General features: G+C 40.8%; 1 protein-coding gene across 1 annotated transcript in view; it reads right to left on the reverse strand.

The window, feature by feature from the left end:
* Positions 1–13072: 13072 nt before the first annotated feature.
* COL1A2 (collagen type I alpha 2 chain) overlaps positions 13073–15436 on the reverse strand; it is a gene marked incomplete at its 5' end in the record, with an annotated part of 38466 nt that continues 36102 nt past the window's right edge. The window contains 2 exons of the mRNA XM_084260679.1: positions 13073–13898; positions 14478–14720. Of these exons, the coding sequence (XP_084116805.1) occupies positions 13752–13898; positions 14478–14720 (390 nt within the window). The 3' untranslated portion in view covers positions 13073–13751. The remainder of the gene's footprint in view (positions 13899–14477; positions 14721–15436) is intronic.

Below are 15436 nucleotides of genomic sequence, written 5' to 3' on the forward strand. Positions count from 1 at the left end.
TCTGCTGGAAGCATCAAAGGCCATTAGTGGGAGGGGAGCACCTGGAGCTACCAGGGAGAAGACCCAGTGAACAGAGAAGCAGTGCCTTTGAGAGGCAGAGAGGTGGCACTCCTGCATGCACGGGGTAATGGCTGTGAATATTAAAAGTGGAAAGGCACAGGAAAGATTTCACATTTCGATTCTCTACAGGTGTAGCCTTGGCTTAACTGAATTCAGTGTCTTCATAAGAGACTGTGGTGCTATGTATGGTCTCTAATGACAGAAGCTAAAGATATTACCATGGTTTCTGTCTGCGCTATTTCCCCTATGTGTCAATATAATGAAGCAATCAGAAAAGATCCATTAGGTTCATCTCATGTAACTCCACCCACTTTCAGCAGACCAATCCATTTTAAACTAATCATCTTTGTAGAACTGTAGTTCTCTGTAGAACTGGGGAGCAGGGCACGTTTACTCAGAATAAGGTGGACTAGGAATGGCAAAGCTCTTTTGAACTTAGATAATAAATTTAAATTGGACAGATGTAATTTACACGGGTGTAATTTAGGTGAGAGAATTCTTCCTTTACTGCCTCCTGACTTGGCAGGCTCAGGCTCAGTGTAAATGGAAGGAGAACTTTGTGCCATAGGTCAAACCTGGTATGCACATACGAGTTTGCTGATAAGCTTAGTTAACAGTAGATCTCCTTCTCTTGAGTTTCCTCATTTCAGCATTATAGCCACGTCTGCCTTCTGGAGTTAGATTACTTTCCTCAGTCAAAGGCACAAGGCAATCCCAAGGACTGTAAACAGATAAAGTGACTATTGAGGTTTGAAGTTAGTTATTGCAGAGAGCTGATATTTAAACATTCTCTGTCAGAGGACTACTAGGGCATTCTCACAGGATATTTTTCCTTTAAAGTTTTTATGTGCTTATAGGAATGAAATCAGCTTTTCACAAGTATATATAGCAAGGAAAATAGGCACCAGAGCTGGAAGAAAAATTACACTTTACCTCTAATCTGTAAGTTTCATAAGGAAAATATTCCTATGTTCATAAAGAACATGCTGCTTGTTATACACTAACTGAAATATTACCTACATTACCTTCTAGGTTAAGTGTTGAATAATTAATCAGTAGGATCTGCTGTACCCCAAACCATATCACAGTTTAATTTGTGCAGCATTGTCAGATTGCCCTGGCCATACTGTAATTCCAGAAATAAAGCTGTAGATCCAGCGGATTTCTGGGCAGAGTAATATTTTCAGTAGGGCAGCTTTTCCTTCAGCAGTTGTTGTGTACTTGCCAAATGATGGCATCAGACATTTTAATTGCAGACTTTTCAGCCTCATGATGGCAATCAATCTTTCTATAAGCATCAGGTTTCCATGCAGTGTGTGTATGCATGGTTGCTATCTATTGCAAACACTTGATTACATTAATGAAGAGGGAGTATGTAGAGAAGTTTTTTTCTCAGTGGACTTGTTCAGTCAAGCAGTGTACCCTGAGTACTGTCTTTACCAAATACTGGAACAAGTATGCCACCAGACTTAGAAATTTTATCACAAATTATGACTTTTACAGAGTTTTTTGGTATGTAGGTAGTATTTCTGTTTATTTCCCCCCTCTTTTCTTGACGCCTGATTGAGAGAAAATGCCAATCAGTTCCTTGTCAAACGGAGTTATTCTTTATTCAACACTTTGTTTTCACGTTGTTTATCTTCCCCCTATGCTCCCTGATGTGTCTCTTTAAAATTCGGAGTTCTTTGTATTTACAGGGCAGTCTCTGGAAGCCCACACAGCCGCTATTCAAACCCTGTCATATTTGTGGAGCACTGGAAGCCCTCTCTTCTGGCTGCCAGCCTGTGGTTACCACATTCTTTTTAAAACAGAGGGAATGCAAATATCATTTCCAGTGTGATCTCTAGTAAAAATCATTAACACTAATCGTCATTAACGTTCTGTGCAGTAGTCTGTCTGATACTGGTCCATTAAAAAATACATAGCCTTGAGTTCAGAAGGACCTACAGCAAAGTCTCAGGCAGCTTATGCTTAGTGTGCAGCTGTAACACAGCACAAACTCACCTTTGTCACAGATGTGAGGTAGGTGTGCTCTGGTAAAAAGGCCAGGTACCGGTGTGAGTGAGAGCTGATTCTCAGTTATTAATCACCTTGACATGAAGCTGAGACGCAAGGAAGTTCCAGGAAGAACTTTATAGAATATACTAATTAAGGAATATAGCAAATTAGCTAAAATGATGTAATAAAGATTTAATAATTGTAGTACCGATTGCTTCAGTGTTTTACAATGTTAAAGAACGTTAGCTAAAGAAATATTAAAATAATACTAGTAGGTGGTCCAACTGTTAAGGCTAAGCCTTGCCCAAGATTCAGATAAGGAGCTGCAGGAGATGAAAAGTTCAGTGCATCGTGAAATGCAAACATCTGAAGGAGCATGGGCTTCATTCCAGAGGAGTACTTGCCCGAGAGCACGTCCCTTGATCACTAATACAAAGCTGTGTTACTATAAAACTAATAGGAAAATGTAACTGACTTTTCATCCTATCTTTAGGACAACTAGATATGGTCTTCAGCCTAATTTTTATACTTGGTGCAGACTGGGCCAGTTTGGTCTTGTTATGTGCTTAAATTCCTGTTTCTTTGTTTCTCTTCCCATGTTATCATCTTGAATTATTTTAGACCTAAAGGTGAATCTATAAGATCTTAGAAGTCTTATTAAAAGTTCTTTAAAAGTCTGCTGACATGGTTACTTGTCCTCTAGCACTCCTCGGATAGGCTTCACTCTGCTCTAGTTGGAATCTTTTTGCTCTGTGCTTGCACAGCATCTACTCATACAGCTTTGTTAATGGCTTGTACCTTTTGATGCTGCTAAAAAGGTTTGCATGTCACAGGACCTTTGGACGCACAGAAGTCGTGCAACCTTCCAGAAGCTGGGGAAACAGCATAGGTTGAGGAAAAAGTATGTGGCAAGAGTAAGAGAGAGATCAGGCTGCACTTGATACAAGTGCTGGTTGAAGGTAAAGCATCTCTGTAGAGAGATTATTTCCATTCCCTTAATTCTTAAAGAATGTGTTCCATTTTCAAAGCCTGGAATCTCTAATGGGGACAGCAATTGATATAGAGCAAAACACAGCAAGGAAAATGGTATGATTGTTAGGAAAACTGTCCAAGTCTAGAAAATGATCAAGAAGAGGCTTAGATGAAGAGGCAAACTGGATTTCCTAGCAAAACCATGTGCACAAGCATAAAAGGAGTAGATACAAAGCTAGAACAAGAAGGTGAAGCTTTTCTGTTAGAAAAGGAAGCGAGAAGTGAAGCAGCTATTGCTGCCTGCAGTGACACCTGGAACACTGGTAGGAAAATAATTCCAGTGGATAAGAAAACACAGGGATAGGAAACTAAATCCTTTGATCTTTGATCCTGGACAGGGCAGAGGCAAACTTTAATGTCACAAAGGACATTTGGCTAAAGAAAATTAAGGACAATGTAAGTATTAATGATGAATGAAGTAGCATCTCCTTACTGGATATCAGAAACCAGAATGTCCCACTGGGTTTCATACCCCAAACCTAACTGACCCATTTTCATTCATTCATGATTGTCACTATTCTTGTGCAATCCAGTGTTCCAGAACCTCTCCAAAATATTCAATATACTTATGTTGATTAGCAAATATTTGAGCAGGTTCTTGAATGCTGCTGGAGGGAGGCAGCACAGCCTCCTTTGGCTGGTCACTGAGAGCACCCAAGCTCTGCAGAGAAGCCTTTAAAGTGTTTTCATTCAGCAGCCTTCCCTTCATGTTCTCAGCTCATGTTGCTTATCCAGCAGTATTTCAGTCTGTGAAGCTGGGGGATTGTAAAAGAACCATGTATTTCACTGTGGAACCAGCTGTGAATGAGCTACAGAATTTGTAATTTAAATGCAAATATAAAAATGGGAAGCTCTGGCTAGCTTATGGGGCAAAAGCTAAAATGGAAAAGTCAAAGTATTGAGAGGATTTATTTGTGAATGAAAAATTGTAGTTGGGTGTTACATGAGTGCAAAACTACACTGTTTTGAAATTGCTAAATTTCTTGTCAGCTCTGATTTATCCAAGCAACTGGTGTTTATACATTTGATTCTGTAATATTCTTTTAGGAATGAAAACCAACCTGGATTAGAAATGGAAGAAGTCAGGCTTTATAAAGTTATTTCCAGAAGGTAATACCTCACTGAACTTGCTGTAACTCTGGATCTTCAGAGTTATTGTGATTTGCCAAGTTTCTTCAAATGAGTTTGAACTGGGCATGTTAGACTGAGTTCAGGGATGGAAATATCCCTGTGTGTTCACTTTGATAGTGAGAGATCAAGCCTCTGGAGCAGGGGTCTTTTCTCAGAACTGATAGGGAGAACCTGCCAGCCAATAATTTTTCCAGTAAGAACAATCTTATTTATATGCCATTGTAATTTCTTATTGGAATTTGCAGGGTGCTCCTGAGAGGGTTTTGTATGTAAACACTGACTGACTTAGATCCTGTGTGAAATGACCTACCCTAATTAAACTTCGTATTCTTAAGGGTTTTTTCCCAGCTTGAAAGCTTCCAGGATATAATAGGATTTAACGCAGAGGATCTCTGCTACCTGCAGTCAGTGCTTTTGGGAAGGCAATTTTATTTTAGGAAGGAAACTGATTTTTTTTTTATTACAAAGATAATTGTAAATCAGGAGTCTCTGTGGCGCAATCGGTTAGCGCGTTCGGCTGTTAACCGAAAGGTTGGTGGTTCGAGCCCACCCAGGGACGTGTTCTCCTCTTTCCTCTGCCCGTTGCAGGGGGTTGGCACTAGATGATCTTTAATTTAAGATCCCTTCCAACGATTCTGTGATCATATAGTTTCATAACAGATTCTTTGTTAGCTTCAGGCTTGGAGCAGCAATGGGTTAACAGACTAAAGTCTTTCCATGGGTTTTTATTTAAAGATAAAACAGCATAGAAAATGATTAATTTTAGCAGAATATCACAGTGTTCCTTAGGGTTCTCATTGTTCTGTTGTCTCTGGTGCTCTGTAGGGTTGCTGTGAGCTCTAATGGGTCTGTGTAATTCTATGATGTTGAAAGGTAAACATACATATAGATACACAAAATATCAACATGGGCTACTGTGTACCTCAGGCTTAGTAAAGATTTGGCATTTGGGAATTGATGGATAGCTGAGTCGTTGTGCCACTCCCAGAAGTTTTGTTTAAAAGCCTGGTGAGTTGGAATCTGCAGGACAGCTGGTATTGTTTGCCTTTATTTTTAAATGGCACACTTTAATAGTGCTTTAATGAAAGGCATATGGACCTGATTCTTTTACGTGATGTTTTTACCTATGCTTTGATAATGCTTGCACAGAGAGGCTTAACTGCCAAAATATGACTTTCTCTAAAGCCTGAAACCAGAAGTAATCCTTCAGCAGCTCTCTCTGGTTATCATTTTATGAGTCAGCTCTTCTGTCCCAGGGAAAACTGATAGGGGTCTCTCTGCTGTTCATCTGCCTGGTTTCGTGGTATGAGCAAGAATTTAATCTTTCTGAGATGTCTCCCTTTCTACGGTGCTGGACCATAGGGATCTACATATTAGGAAAGAGGCAATCAAAATGCTGTTTTTGAAGCTGGAGGCAAAACCTCTGTCATACTATCAAGCTGCTAGCAGGAAACAGACAATTAGCTGGTAAAGAGGTGAGCCAGTAGCCAAGAAAAAACTGCGGCTCTGATCTGGGTGCAAAAGAGTAGCTGATACAAGCAGAAGAGATGGTTGGTGCTGTCTGTTGGTTTTGACAGTGCTTCCCGTCTACAAACACCTCCTGGCTTTCAGAAGATGGCTCTGTGCCCTGAAGGTGGCAGAAGAGTGCAAAGCAACGTCAAAATGGAAAAGAAATCCCAGCTCTTTTTCACCACACTAGATCCACATCATATCAGACAATCAGTTAAAAACTATTATTTTCTACAAGATCATGCTATCGTAAATGTCAGCGCTTCAGATAGTAAAAAGTTATGACTTTAACTGGAATGTCTATTGAGCTTTGTAACCTTGCTAAGAAACACGATGGGGTCAATAGGAATCAGTGCAACCATTCTTCATGTGTTTGAACAGTGCAGTTGTGTTGTGGAAAAGAGGTAAAGGAGTTGTTTAGGCAAAGTCCACATAGAAGAGTCACTGAATTGTGGCATATGAGATTTCTGATGTATTTATGTGGAATTAACATAGAAAATGGGTTTATAGACTAAACTTCTAGAGCAGAGAATAAGGAGGAAATGAGAACATTGATGAGGACCTGGAAGAAAGGTGAGAAGCTCAGTTAATCCAATCATTGGTCTTTGGTCTGTAATATTATTAACAGAGTAGTCACACCTGGAATGGATACCCAAGTCTATAGCAAAGAAGTGGTCTATGAGATGCTGATATACAGATAACAGTAAAGGCTGTGGAGGTGGCAGTACAGGTGCCTCAGAAACAGTATAGTTTACTGTTGTATGTGCTTGTAAAAATGCGTAATTAATGGTTAATCTGTGGTGGGTAGGATTGTAATTCCTGAATCTCCAGCAGAGATGAAGACCTTGTAACCCCCAAGGAGATGAAGGCATCCCAGCTTGAGAGGCCAGACCCGAAATGTTAGTCCTCACACCCGGGAAAGAAAGCAGGCACAGGGAATGGAGCCGGCCAAGGACATTCTCACCTGGAGGCACAAGCCACCAGGTTGCCTCACATGGGGAAGGAGTTCTTAACCTTAAATAGTCAACAAAGACAGTGAACTAAAATTATAGTTTCAAAAATTATAGGAACTATATGAAATAAAGTGTCTGAAGTCTGTACCCCAGAACCAAATATAGAGCTGTAAAGGTTCAAAGGGCCTCATACATATATATACTTGCAACCAAAAGTAACTGAGAGAGATGAAGAGGATACAGGCTTTAATTCTACGCTTTGTGAACTGTGAGGAAGGTGCTCAGTATGGATATGAATTGGCCTCTTTGCTCCTCTTTGGAAGAATAAGCAGAGATCCTCTGGATCTTGTTGCAGAGTCTGGGGAAACTGTTGTTTCCAGTATGTGCAGCTTCTGTAGGAATCGAAATTTTAGATGACTGTGTTAAACCAAACATGGTGCTGAGACAGGTACAGCAATAAAAACCATGGGTGTTCTTTTGAACTGAGGAATTCGAGTAAGTCCAATTCCCTGTTAAATGATGAAAGATAAAAATTAAGGAAAAGGTAAAAAAGACGATTCACCAGGAAGAATTGGACAAACAAAAAGCATTTTGTCAAAATTCAGGAAGGCTTTGTGTGGGTGACTCTTCTTGACACATATGGTAGGCACTGTGTAGAGAATTTACTGGGAATCGGGAGCAGAGACAGACACCTTGAGATCCTGAACACCTTAACCAAAAGGTAGTGGTAAACCCCTTTGGACAAAATTGCCCAGAAAAAACTGTCATCATTATGGAGGGAGGATTTAATGAAGACAAAACCCTGACCTTTAAACCACTGAGTAAAGAAGATCATTTCAGCAATTAGGCTTTTGCATGGTTTTTCCCAGACCTGAGATCTGGGACATACTTACTGCTTCTGGCAAAAGTATAAAATGCATTGGGGTATGGCCTTGGGGTAATGAAAGTATCCTCTTACATAAAAATCCAGGTGTAGAAATAGAGCTGGCAGGGTGAGATAGTTTGTCATACTGGTGATTAGGATGGAAGAAGGTATGGAAAGAAGAAAGGAACACCTATTCGTCCAACAGTCGTGAACATGGTAGAACTGCTTGAACAGAAAAACAAAAGCAAATTCTGGTTTTTAATGGGAAAATTTGAATTTTCTCATTGGGGAAATATTTAATTATTACTCTTTAATACTATAATACTAGCATTAGTCAATAATGTAATAATTAAATGTATTTAAATGGTTGATTAATTTTAGATTAGAATTTACAATAATGTCAACATGTAGTTATTACTACCACACGATCTACTTACCGAGACACCCTATTGTTTCTGTCAGGTTTTAGGTCATCTAGATTTCTTTTTCAGAGAGATTCGGCTGAGTAGGCTGAGGAAATGCTGCTTTCCTGGATAGCTGGAATTTTAACAAGGTAGTTAAACATCTGGACACAGGATCAAAGATGCCTTGCTTGCTTTCTGAAATGAAAACTACCTTCTGGTTGAAAAGATGCATGACGATAGAAATATGAGGTCTGTGCCATTGCCTGCCTTGGCAAAGAGCAAGTCAGGGCCTGATTCTCCCCTACTTTGACTCTATAATATGGAGGAAAAACCTTCTGCATCTTCAGGAGCTCGACGCAGAGGTTGTTTATATCAAACACCCAATAAATGCTACAGCCGGTGTGTTGCCCTGCAATAATGGCCGTTCTGAAGTAACTCTGTGAGATGATTTCTAATGCAGCAATGGAGGGAATAAGAGGGCAGCAATGAGAGGGCATCCATTCTCACCTCAGGCTGGTTTGCCACCATTTCCCCCCATTATGAACCTCATGTTTGTCAGTGCTCAGGTCCTACCCTGAGGTCTGGGGGCTGGTTTCGTGGGGTGTGAATAATTTACTCAAGCTTGAGTGCAGTAGTTAACGGCTTCCACTTAGGCCTCAGGACAAGGCTGTCTTGCCTGGCAGAAAAACATTTAACCTCTTAAGAAGTGCAGGCACACAGCAGGGGAAAACATTGAAACCTTGCCCTGGATTAAGATAAAGTTGTATAGGCCTGAGTGATTCCAGTGTTAGGGGATTGCTTAGAGAGCTGGTGGAAGTGCTCCACTTCTCCAATCAATTTTCTCATCCAATAACCCAGGGTGTGCTCAAAGGTTAAGACCCTGACCATGGGAGCTGAGTAAGCACCCAGCAGTTTGTTAGGAAGACAGAGAGGAAGAAAGACATGCCTGGGAGATGTATCTTGAATTTCCTTCCTTTCTGCCACTCATGCCCTTACAAAGCTTGTAGCAATATTGTGGAACAGAAGGAACCCAGTCCTGCGGCTCCTCTGTAAGTTGATGTCTTTTTGCTCAGACCTGTTCTGGATCACAACTGAACACCTGCAATGTCAGAAGTCCCTCTAACAGCAGTGTGTCTGCACAGAGATGGGTTTAAGAGACTGACAGGTGAGTTACAGGCAGCACGCAGTAACTTCACCTGGGACCTACTAATCAGATAAAGTTGCATCTGCTGTTTCAGGTTCATAGAACCTGACAGCTAAAAGACTAAATTCTTATTGTCTTGAGGCTTTTCTGCCCCTAGTGAGACTATGGCTTGCTGCCAGCAGCTTTCCTAGTTTGGATGGGTGTTCTTCTGATAAATGTATTTTTAGGATGAGTTGTGATGCTGGTATTTTTCAGAAGTAGCCCTTGGCATACTCTAGGTTACAGACAGCTCAGAAGATCTGGATATAAACCGTGACAGTGAATTCAGGGAAAAAAAACAACTAGAAAAATGCTCATCAGGAGCCAGTAATTACTGTGTAAATCAATAGGTGGTGCACTCCGCATGTGTAACTGGTGGAGAACTGCTCTTGTTTCACAAAGAACTGGCATTTGGGCAACTTGTTTCATTTTACCCAAAGAATGAACCAATTTCCATAGCTTGAAAGCAGTAAAAGAGAATAAAATACATGTTTCTTTTTAAGATGTTGTTGACAATAATTACTTGAAAGAATGATAGATATTTCAAATGCTTGTGTTCCAAATGGCATTCAAATGTTGCATTTGTTTGCCTTGGTAACTATATCTGGCTTAGAAAGAACCACCATCTCATGAGTAGTTGGAGAGTATACTTAAGCATGGTATCATATTTAGGAAATTTTGGTCATGTAATACCTGTATTCAATCACCTATTTTCTGGGAAAGGACAAATTTATTCCAGCCTAGGAATGTAGACATAGTTATTTCTGCAGAATATCTTCATTTATGCACTGTAGATTGCAATCATTTTGCATGTGAGATTTACAGGGGAGCAATACAGAAAACCAGGGTTTTTTTGGTAAACTCAGAATGAAACCTAAGTAAAGCTGGATAAATTAGAGATTACTCTGGTAGCATGCCTAAGAACTGCTTTATTCGAACTTGCTATTATCTCATTGTCTGAAATTGGTGTATGTGGTTCTAATACTGGCAGGAAAACACCTTCTGGGAGATCCTGTCTGAAATCACTGAGCACTACAGCAAAACTAACCCAAAGTGACGCCAAAAGCGGCAACTTAAATCTGCGTGGTGGAAGTGTAGATCTGTTAACAAGAATGTTACCTTGTCACTGTTCATTTGCAGTCTTTAGCACAGCATTCATATTTTAAGCTGATAAAACCAGATCCTTCAGGTAATGGTCAGTGGTTTGCGATTCTCCTCCCAGTGAAGCAGCTCACACAGTTACAGCCATCCCTTCTGCAACAGCTTTCCAGGTTTTGAGTTTCGTTGAATTTACTGTGTTCTCTTCTCCTCTTTTTTTACCTGCTTATGCCACGTTGATGCAAAAGCACACACTACTCAGAGGCCAACAAGCTGCCAGCTAAGCCTGCTGAAACAGGAAACAGGATAGATCAGCCTGACACCAGGCCCAGAAGCTGTTGGCCATCACAATGGTAAAGTTCAAGAGGACTACATAGCAAGACCTGTTGATACACACAGAGGCACACAGAGCACCAAATGCTTCTGAAGGCTTTTGGTAAGATTTATGCAGGAATACTTGCACTAGAGACTTGAGGGTTCAGCCTAGATGCAATTTGGAGCACCTACAGACAGGAGCCTTTTAGTCTCTGTTCACCTCCTGGGGTGATGGTGTAAGGAATTGACAGACAGGACACATCTGTTTACCACACAAAAGGAAGATCAGTCCCACAGATTCCAGAGGAAGATGGGCTGAAGGTGGCAGTACTTTCATTTACATGGTTGTGTCACAGCCAGTGCTGTGCACATCAGTGGCTCCTTCACCTCTACCCAGCCTTACACAGATGCTCCAGCAATTCTGTTCCTGTGCAGCACAGCCAGAGTTTGCTGCAAACAGTACCTTTCACTTCGCTCCTCCTGCTGTTTCCCTGTCCTTCCAAAGTTTATTTCTTACTCTGAGTACAGACTTTAACCTATTTAAACCTTATTTTAGCTAATTTATGCTGTCCAGTTGCATTACTGCCGATGCATACCTGCTTGTAGTTAAATAATCCTTACAGGGAGGCAGACCACTCCCAAAAGCAATTGAGCTCACTTCACCAGAGGTTTATTTGACGTTTTGTATTCCTGAAATTAGACAATATGAAGGCTTCCTGCCCTGTCTGCTGTTCATCTTACTCATTTTCAGCTACAGCAGAAAGATAGATTTTTCGATATTGTACATAGCATAAGCAAAATACTTCATTGTACAGTAAATTCAGGCTCAAAATCTGCAGGCCAAACTGAGTATCTTCTTGGTGCTAATGAATCTAGAGGTTGTGAGGTGGGTACTATGCATTTTTTTCTGGTTTAATTTCTAAATGAGTCTGCTTTTGTGGCGAGGAGAAGAATTTTTGTGTTACCAGTGAGCTCGTAGAAAGGAAGCGTTCTCTGCCTAACAGGGTTTGCTGTGGAACAGACCACAGAGAGCAAAGGAGAAATCAGAAGATGACAAGAGAGAAAGCAATTGCCCTTCACAGTTTCCTTTCTAAACCTCAAGGGTTACTTCAACAGTGGGATTTTTGCCTTCCCAGGCAGCAGTAGTCCACCTTCATCACCTAGCAATAAGCTTTGCATACACCCTTGCAGATTACACAGACTGAAGGAGGTAATTTTATCTTTTCAGTCCTTGTAGGAACTTCTGAGTGTGTAGATAATTTACATGAGAAAAGAACTCTTTATAAAGTAAAGCATTTAATTGTTTTCTTTTTACAGCAACAGCAGAATTTATATTTTGAAATACTAAGACTGTTGAAAGTATTAAGAATCATCATGGTCCAATGAACAAATGCAGGTATTTACCGGCAGTGTGTTTTACTCAAGAGAACAAGGGGCTGTATTTTATCATGCCATGTCCCCTTCTCTTAATGCAGCACACAGCTGTGGGCATGCAGCAGCTGCACTCAGGGGCATGCTTTCACATTGGCCTTTTTTTCCTTAATCAATTCAAACCTTTATTTAGCAACAGTTTTTAGTGTGTGTTTCTCCTTGCGCTGTTCGGAGCTGCCTTCAGACTCTGAGCCGCAAACCTTTGGAGCAGTGCTGTCCTCAGGGTACGGGGACCTCCTGATGTTTCCTTCATACCCCTCTTGGGGTATGAGCCTTTCTCACCACTCCCCTTACCTGCTTTTGGCTGTTGTCCTCATGGTCCTTTGTGTGTTCTCCCAAGCGCCTTCCCAATTCCATAACCACGGCTGGTGGAACTGGTTTCAGAGCAGCACTGTTGGTAGCCGTCTCTCAAAAGCCCACAGCTAAGAGCAGCCTGTGCTGCTCATGGTGCTTTTTTTCATAGTTAATTTCTCAAGTTAGCAACAGCAGGTAGTTCTGTCTCTTACGCAGAACTGAACGAACTGTAGGGGCATAATAAACCCCCATCTTCCTGACTAGACCCCTAACTTGAGATCGAGTCCTTGCATGGACTTCTGCAGAGCATTTCGAAAGCACACAGCTCAGCTCTGCCCACCGCAGCACGGCATCAGCCAACACAGTGCTCTCAGTGCCGAGGAGCTTTCTGTCTTCATAGGCCTCCTTTCCCTTCTTCCAGCCGTTAATCCTGCTTAGCATTTGGAAAAAAGGGAATTAATTGCTTCTGCCCTTGAGCTTCGCATGCAGCGAGCACGGAGTTTTCTGGTGGACTTTTCAAAAGGTGGTGTTGAAATGAGGAGTTGAATAAACAGTCACACCCGTAAGGCAGTTGCAGGCAGATGTCAAATGTTCCAAGTGTGTTACAGCTGTACACTACGAGAGCTTTAATAATGCAGGCGTATTCGAAATTCTGGGTGTGAGCTTCTGCCAATGCATCTAAGCAAGTAACTCGTTAAATAGTTTCTTTTTGAACATTGGACATGCTTTATTTCATTTTTTCACAATTTATTTAAACATCTCACATATACAAAATACATTTTATTTCTTTTTTTTGAGGAATTATGATTTTTTTTTAAACCCATTGTAGAAGATGGAAATGAGATTTGAAAGCAGGAACACCTGGTTTTGGAGGAAGAGGACAAAGATGAGGAAAAATGATCCACGTGCTTAAGCTGCGGGTGAGATGGGACATTCGAAGTTTTGAGACAGACTTCAAAGAAACAGAGAAGTGATACTTTAAATGCTACTAGCACCATCAAAGTTCAAGTATTGGAAAGATACTCTCTAATACTGCCATTAGCACCACTGTATTTTGAGTGGAACTGAAAGTACCTCAGGTTACATGGAGAAGCACCTGTAAGAGATGTGGATCACACTCGATTTAGTGTATGAGGTAGTTCAAACCTTTGGAAGTCGTGGTTTTAAACTTCCTCTGTGGAAGATATTCAAAGGCCACAAGTGGTGCGAACTTTCATGATTTTTTTTATTTTGTTTTTTTTTTCTTTACAAAGGTTGACATTTCCCAAAGCAAGGTGTTAAATCTTGAAAGACTTCCAAGTCCTTTTGGGGCTGTATTAAATTTCATTGCACAATGCTCCAATCAATTCTTCTCCTTCTCTTTCGCCCAGAGTTTAAGCAAGTAGATGAACAGAAGAAATGGAAGGAGTCAGCTTTCATTATAAAAAGACATGACAAGAGAATAATTTGGGAGAGGCTTTAAGTTAATTTTAGTTCATTCATTTGAAACAGACTGGGCCAATGTCCGCACCGAATTCTTGGTCAGCGCCGCCAATATCCAGAAGTGCAATGTCAAGGATGGGCAAGCGAGATGGTTTATTTGTTCTGTATTCAATGATCGTTTTGCCCCATTTGTTGTTCTTTCTCTGCAAAAGGAGATTCATTACAATTGTTATTACATGGTTCATAGTACTGACGATTGTTCCCCCTGAACTGGTATTTTCAGAAAGACTTTCATATTAATTTTGCTGCAGTTGTTTGCAAACCAGATACCCAACTATTTAGTTCTCTGATACTGAGGAGATATTTACATATACAACTTCAGAAGATTAAAGTGAAAGTTCTGCATAAGATGCCCGACATCATGAACTACCATACTATTCACACTGTTCTTACATCCTCAGAGAACCCTGCCTGAGTTTTTCAGGACTTAATATCCTGCCCCTCCTACAGCCTGTGCATGAATTTTCTTATCAGTCTTCAGCTTACACAGAGTTTGGGTCTGGACCCCCTGAAAAGCTGCATGGTACAAGGTAGGCTTTGTTTGTACCCCAGTCCTTCCCATCAAGATCTGGCATAGGTGGCTTTGTAGGCTATTTATCTTCACTGCCTAAAATCTTGCTGCCCTGACTGATGACGTAATTCTGAATCAAAGCACAATTCTGTCCCCAATCCTGTGTTTAAACATGGGCAATCATGGCTCCCATGGTTTCTGCATTACTTACAGAGCAGCCATCCTCAAGAACACTGAAAGTGAATCTGCTGTTGCCTTCAGCTCGTAGCTCAACATCGTTGGATCCCTGCAGTATAATAGCCTTTTTAAGGTTGCCAGTTTCCTCATCCATGTAGGCAATGCTGTTCTTGCAGTGGTAGGTGATGTTCTGGGAGGCGTGGTTGGCCAACAGACGCATGAAGGCAAGTTGGGTGGCCATATCCTTTGAGGTCACTCCTTCATCATTGTATTCAAACTGGAAAACAGAAAGGAGCCTATTCACTTGTATTGCTGGGGAAAGGTGGACATTTGTAATGGATGCATGTGGTATTTGCTCTAGGAACATTTTAAAAAGTCTGCAATCATTTGTCTGTTGGAACCCAAGAGCACCAAAAAGTCCTGTCAGGAAGTAGGTTGAAAACCAGACATGGGTGGGTGTAGTTAAAAGTGTACAACTCTGTTCCAAGACAGGTTGTTACCAGTTTACATGGATTCAAGGGCAAGATCAGACAAGTTCAAGAAAAAGAAAGCTACTGTCTCATGAAAATACTGATTATTTTCTTTTTTGAGTCTAATAGAATAGTGTCTGTGGGTATTCCAAATGCTTACTTCATTCTTGCATTTTTTTACAGCATCTACTTTTATCCACTGTATGAAGCAGGACGCTGGACTACCCTGGAACCTTGTTCCGACCCAGTCTGATCAATCTTATGTTCTTATGTTAAAGATCTTGAACAGTGTGATTTCATCCTAAGATCAACTTAATTTCATTTAAAAATGTACTTCACTGTACAAAAGTGGTTTATTTGCAATTGGCTGGTACAGTGTCTACCATGCAAGTAGAATTATTTCTTGTTTCAATTCTGAATGTTAGAGTGGCTGACACACAGGCTCTGCAATGTGTATCGCAATTATCTTTCCAGGAGCAATGTCATATGTAAAAAATCTCAATTAAAAGAATAAGCAAAGATA

Source organism: Gallinula chloropus (genome assembly GCF_964237585.1).
Source record: "Gallinula chloropus genome assembly, chromosome: 2".
Classification (NCBI taxonomy): domain Eukaryota; kingdom Metazoa; phylum Chordata; class Aves; order Gruiformes; family Rallidae; genus Gallinula; species Gallinula chloropus.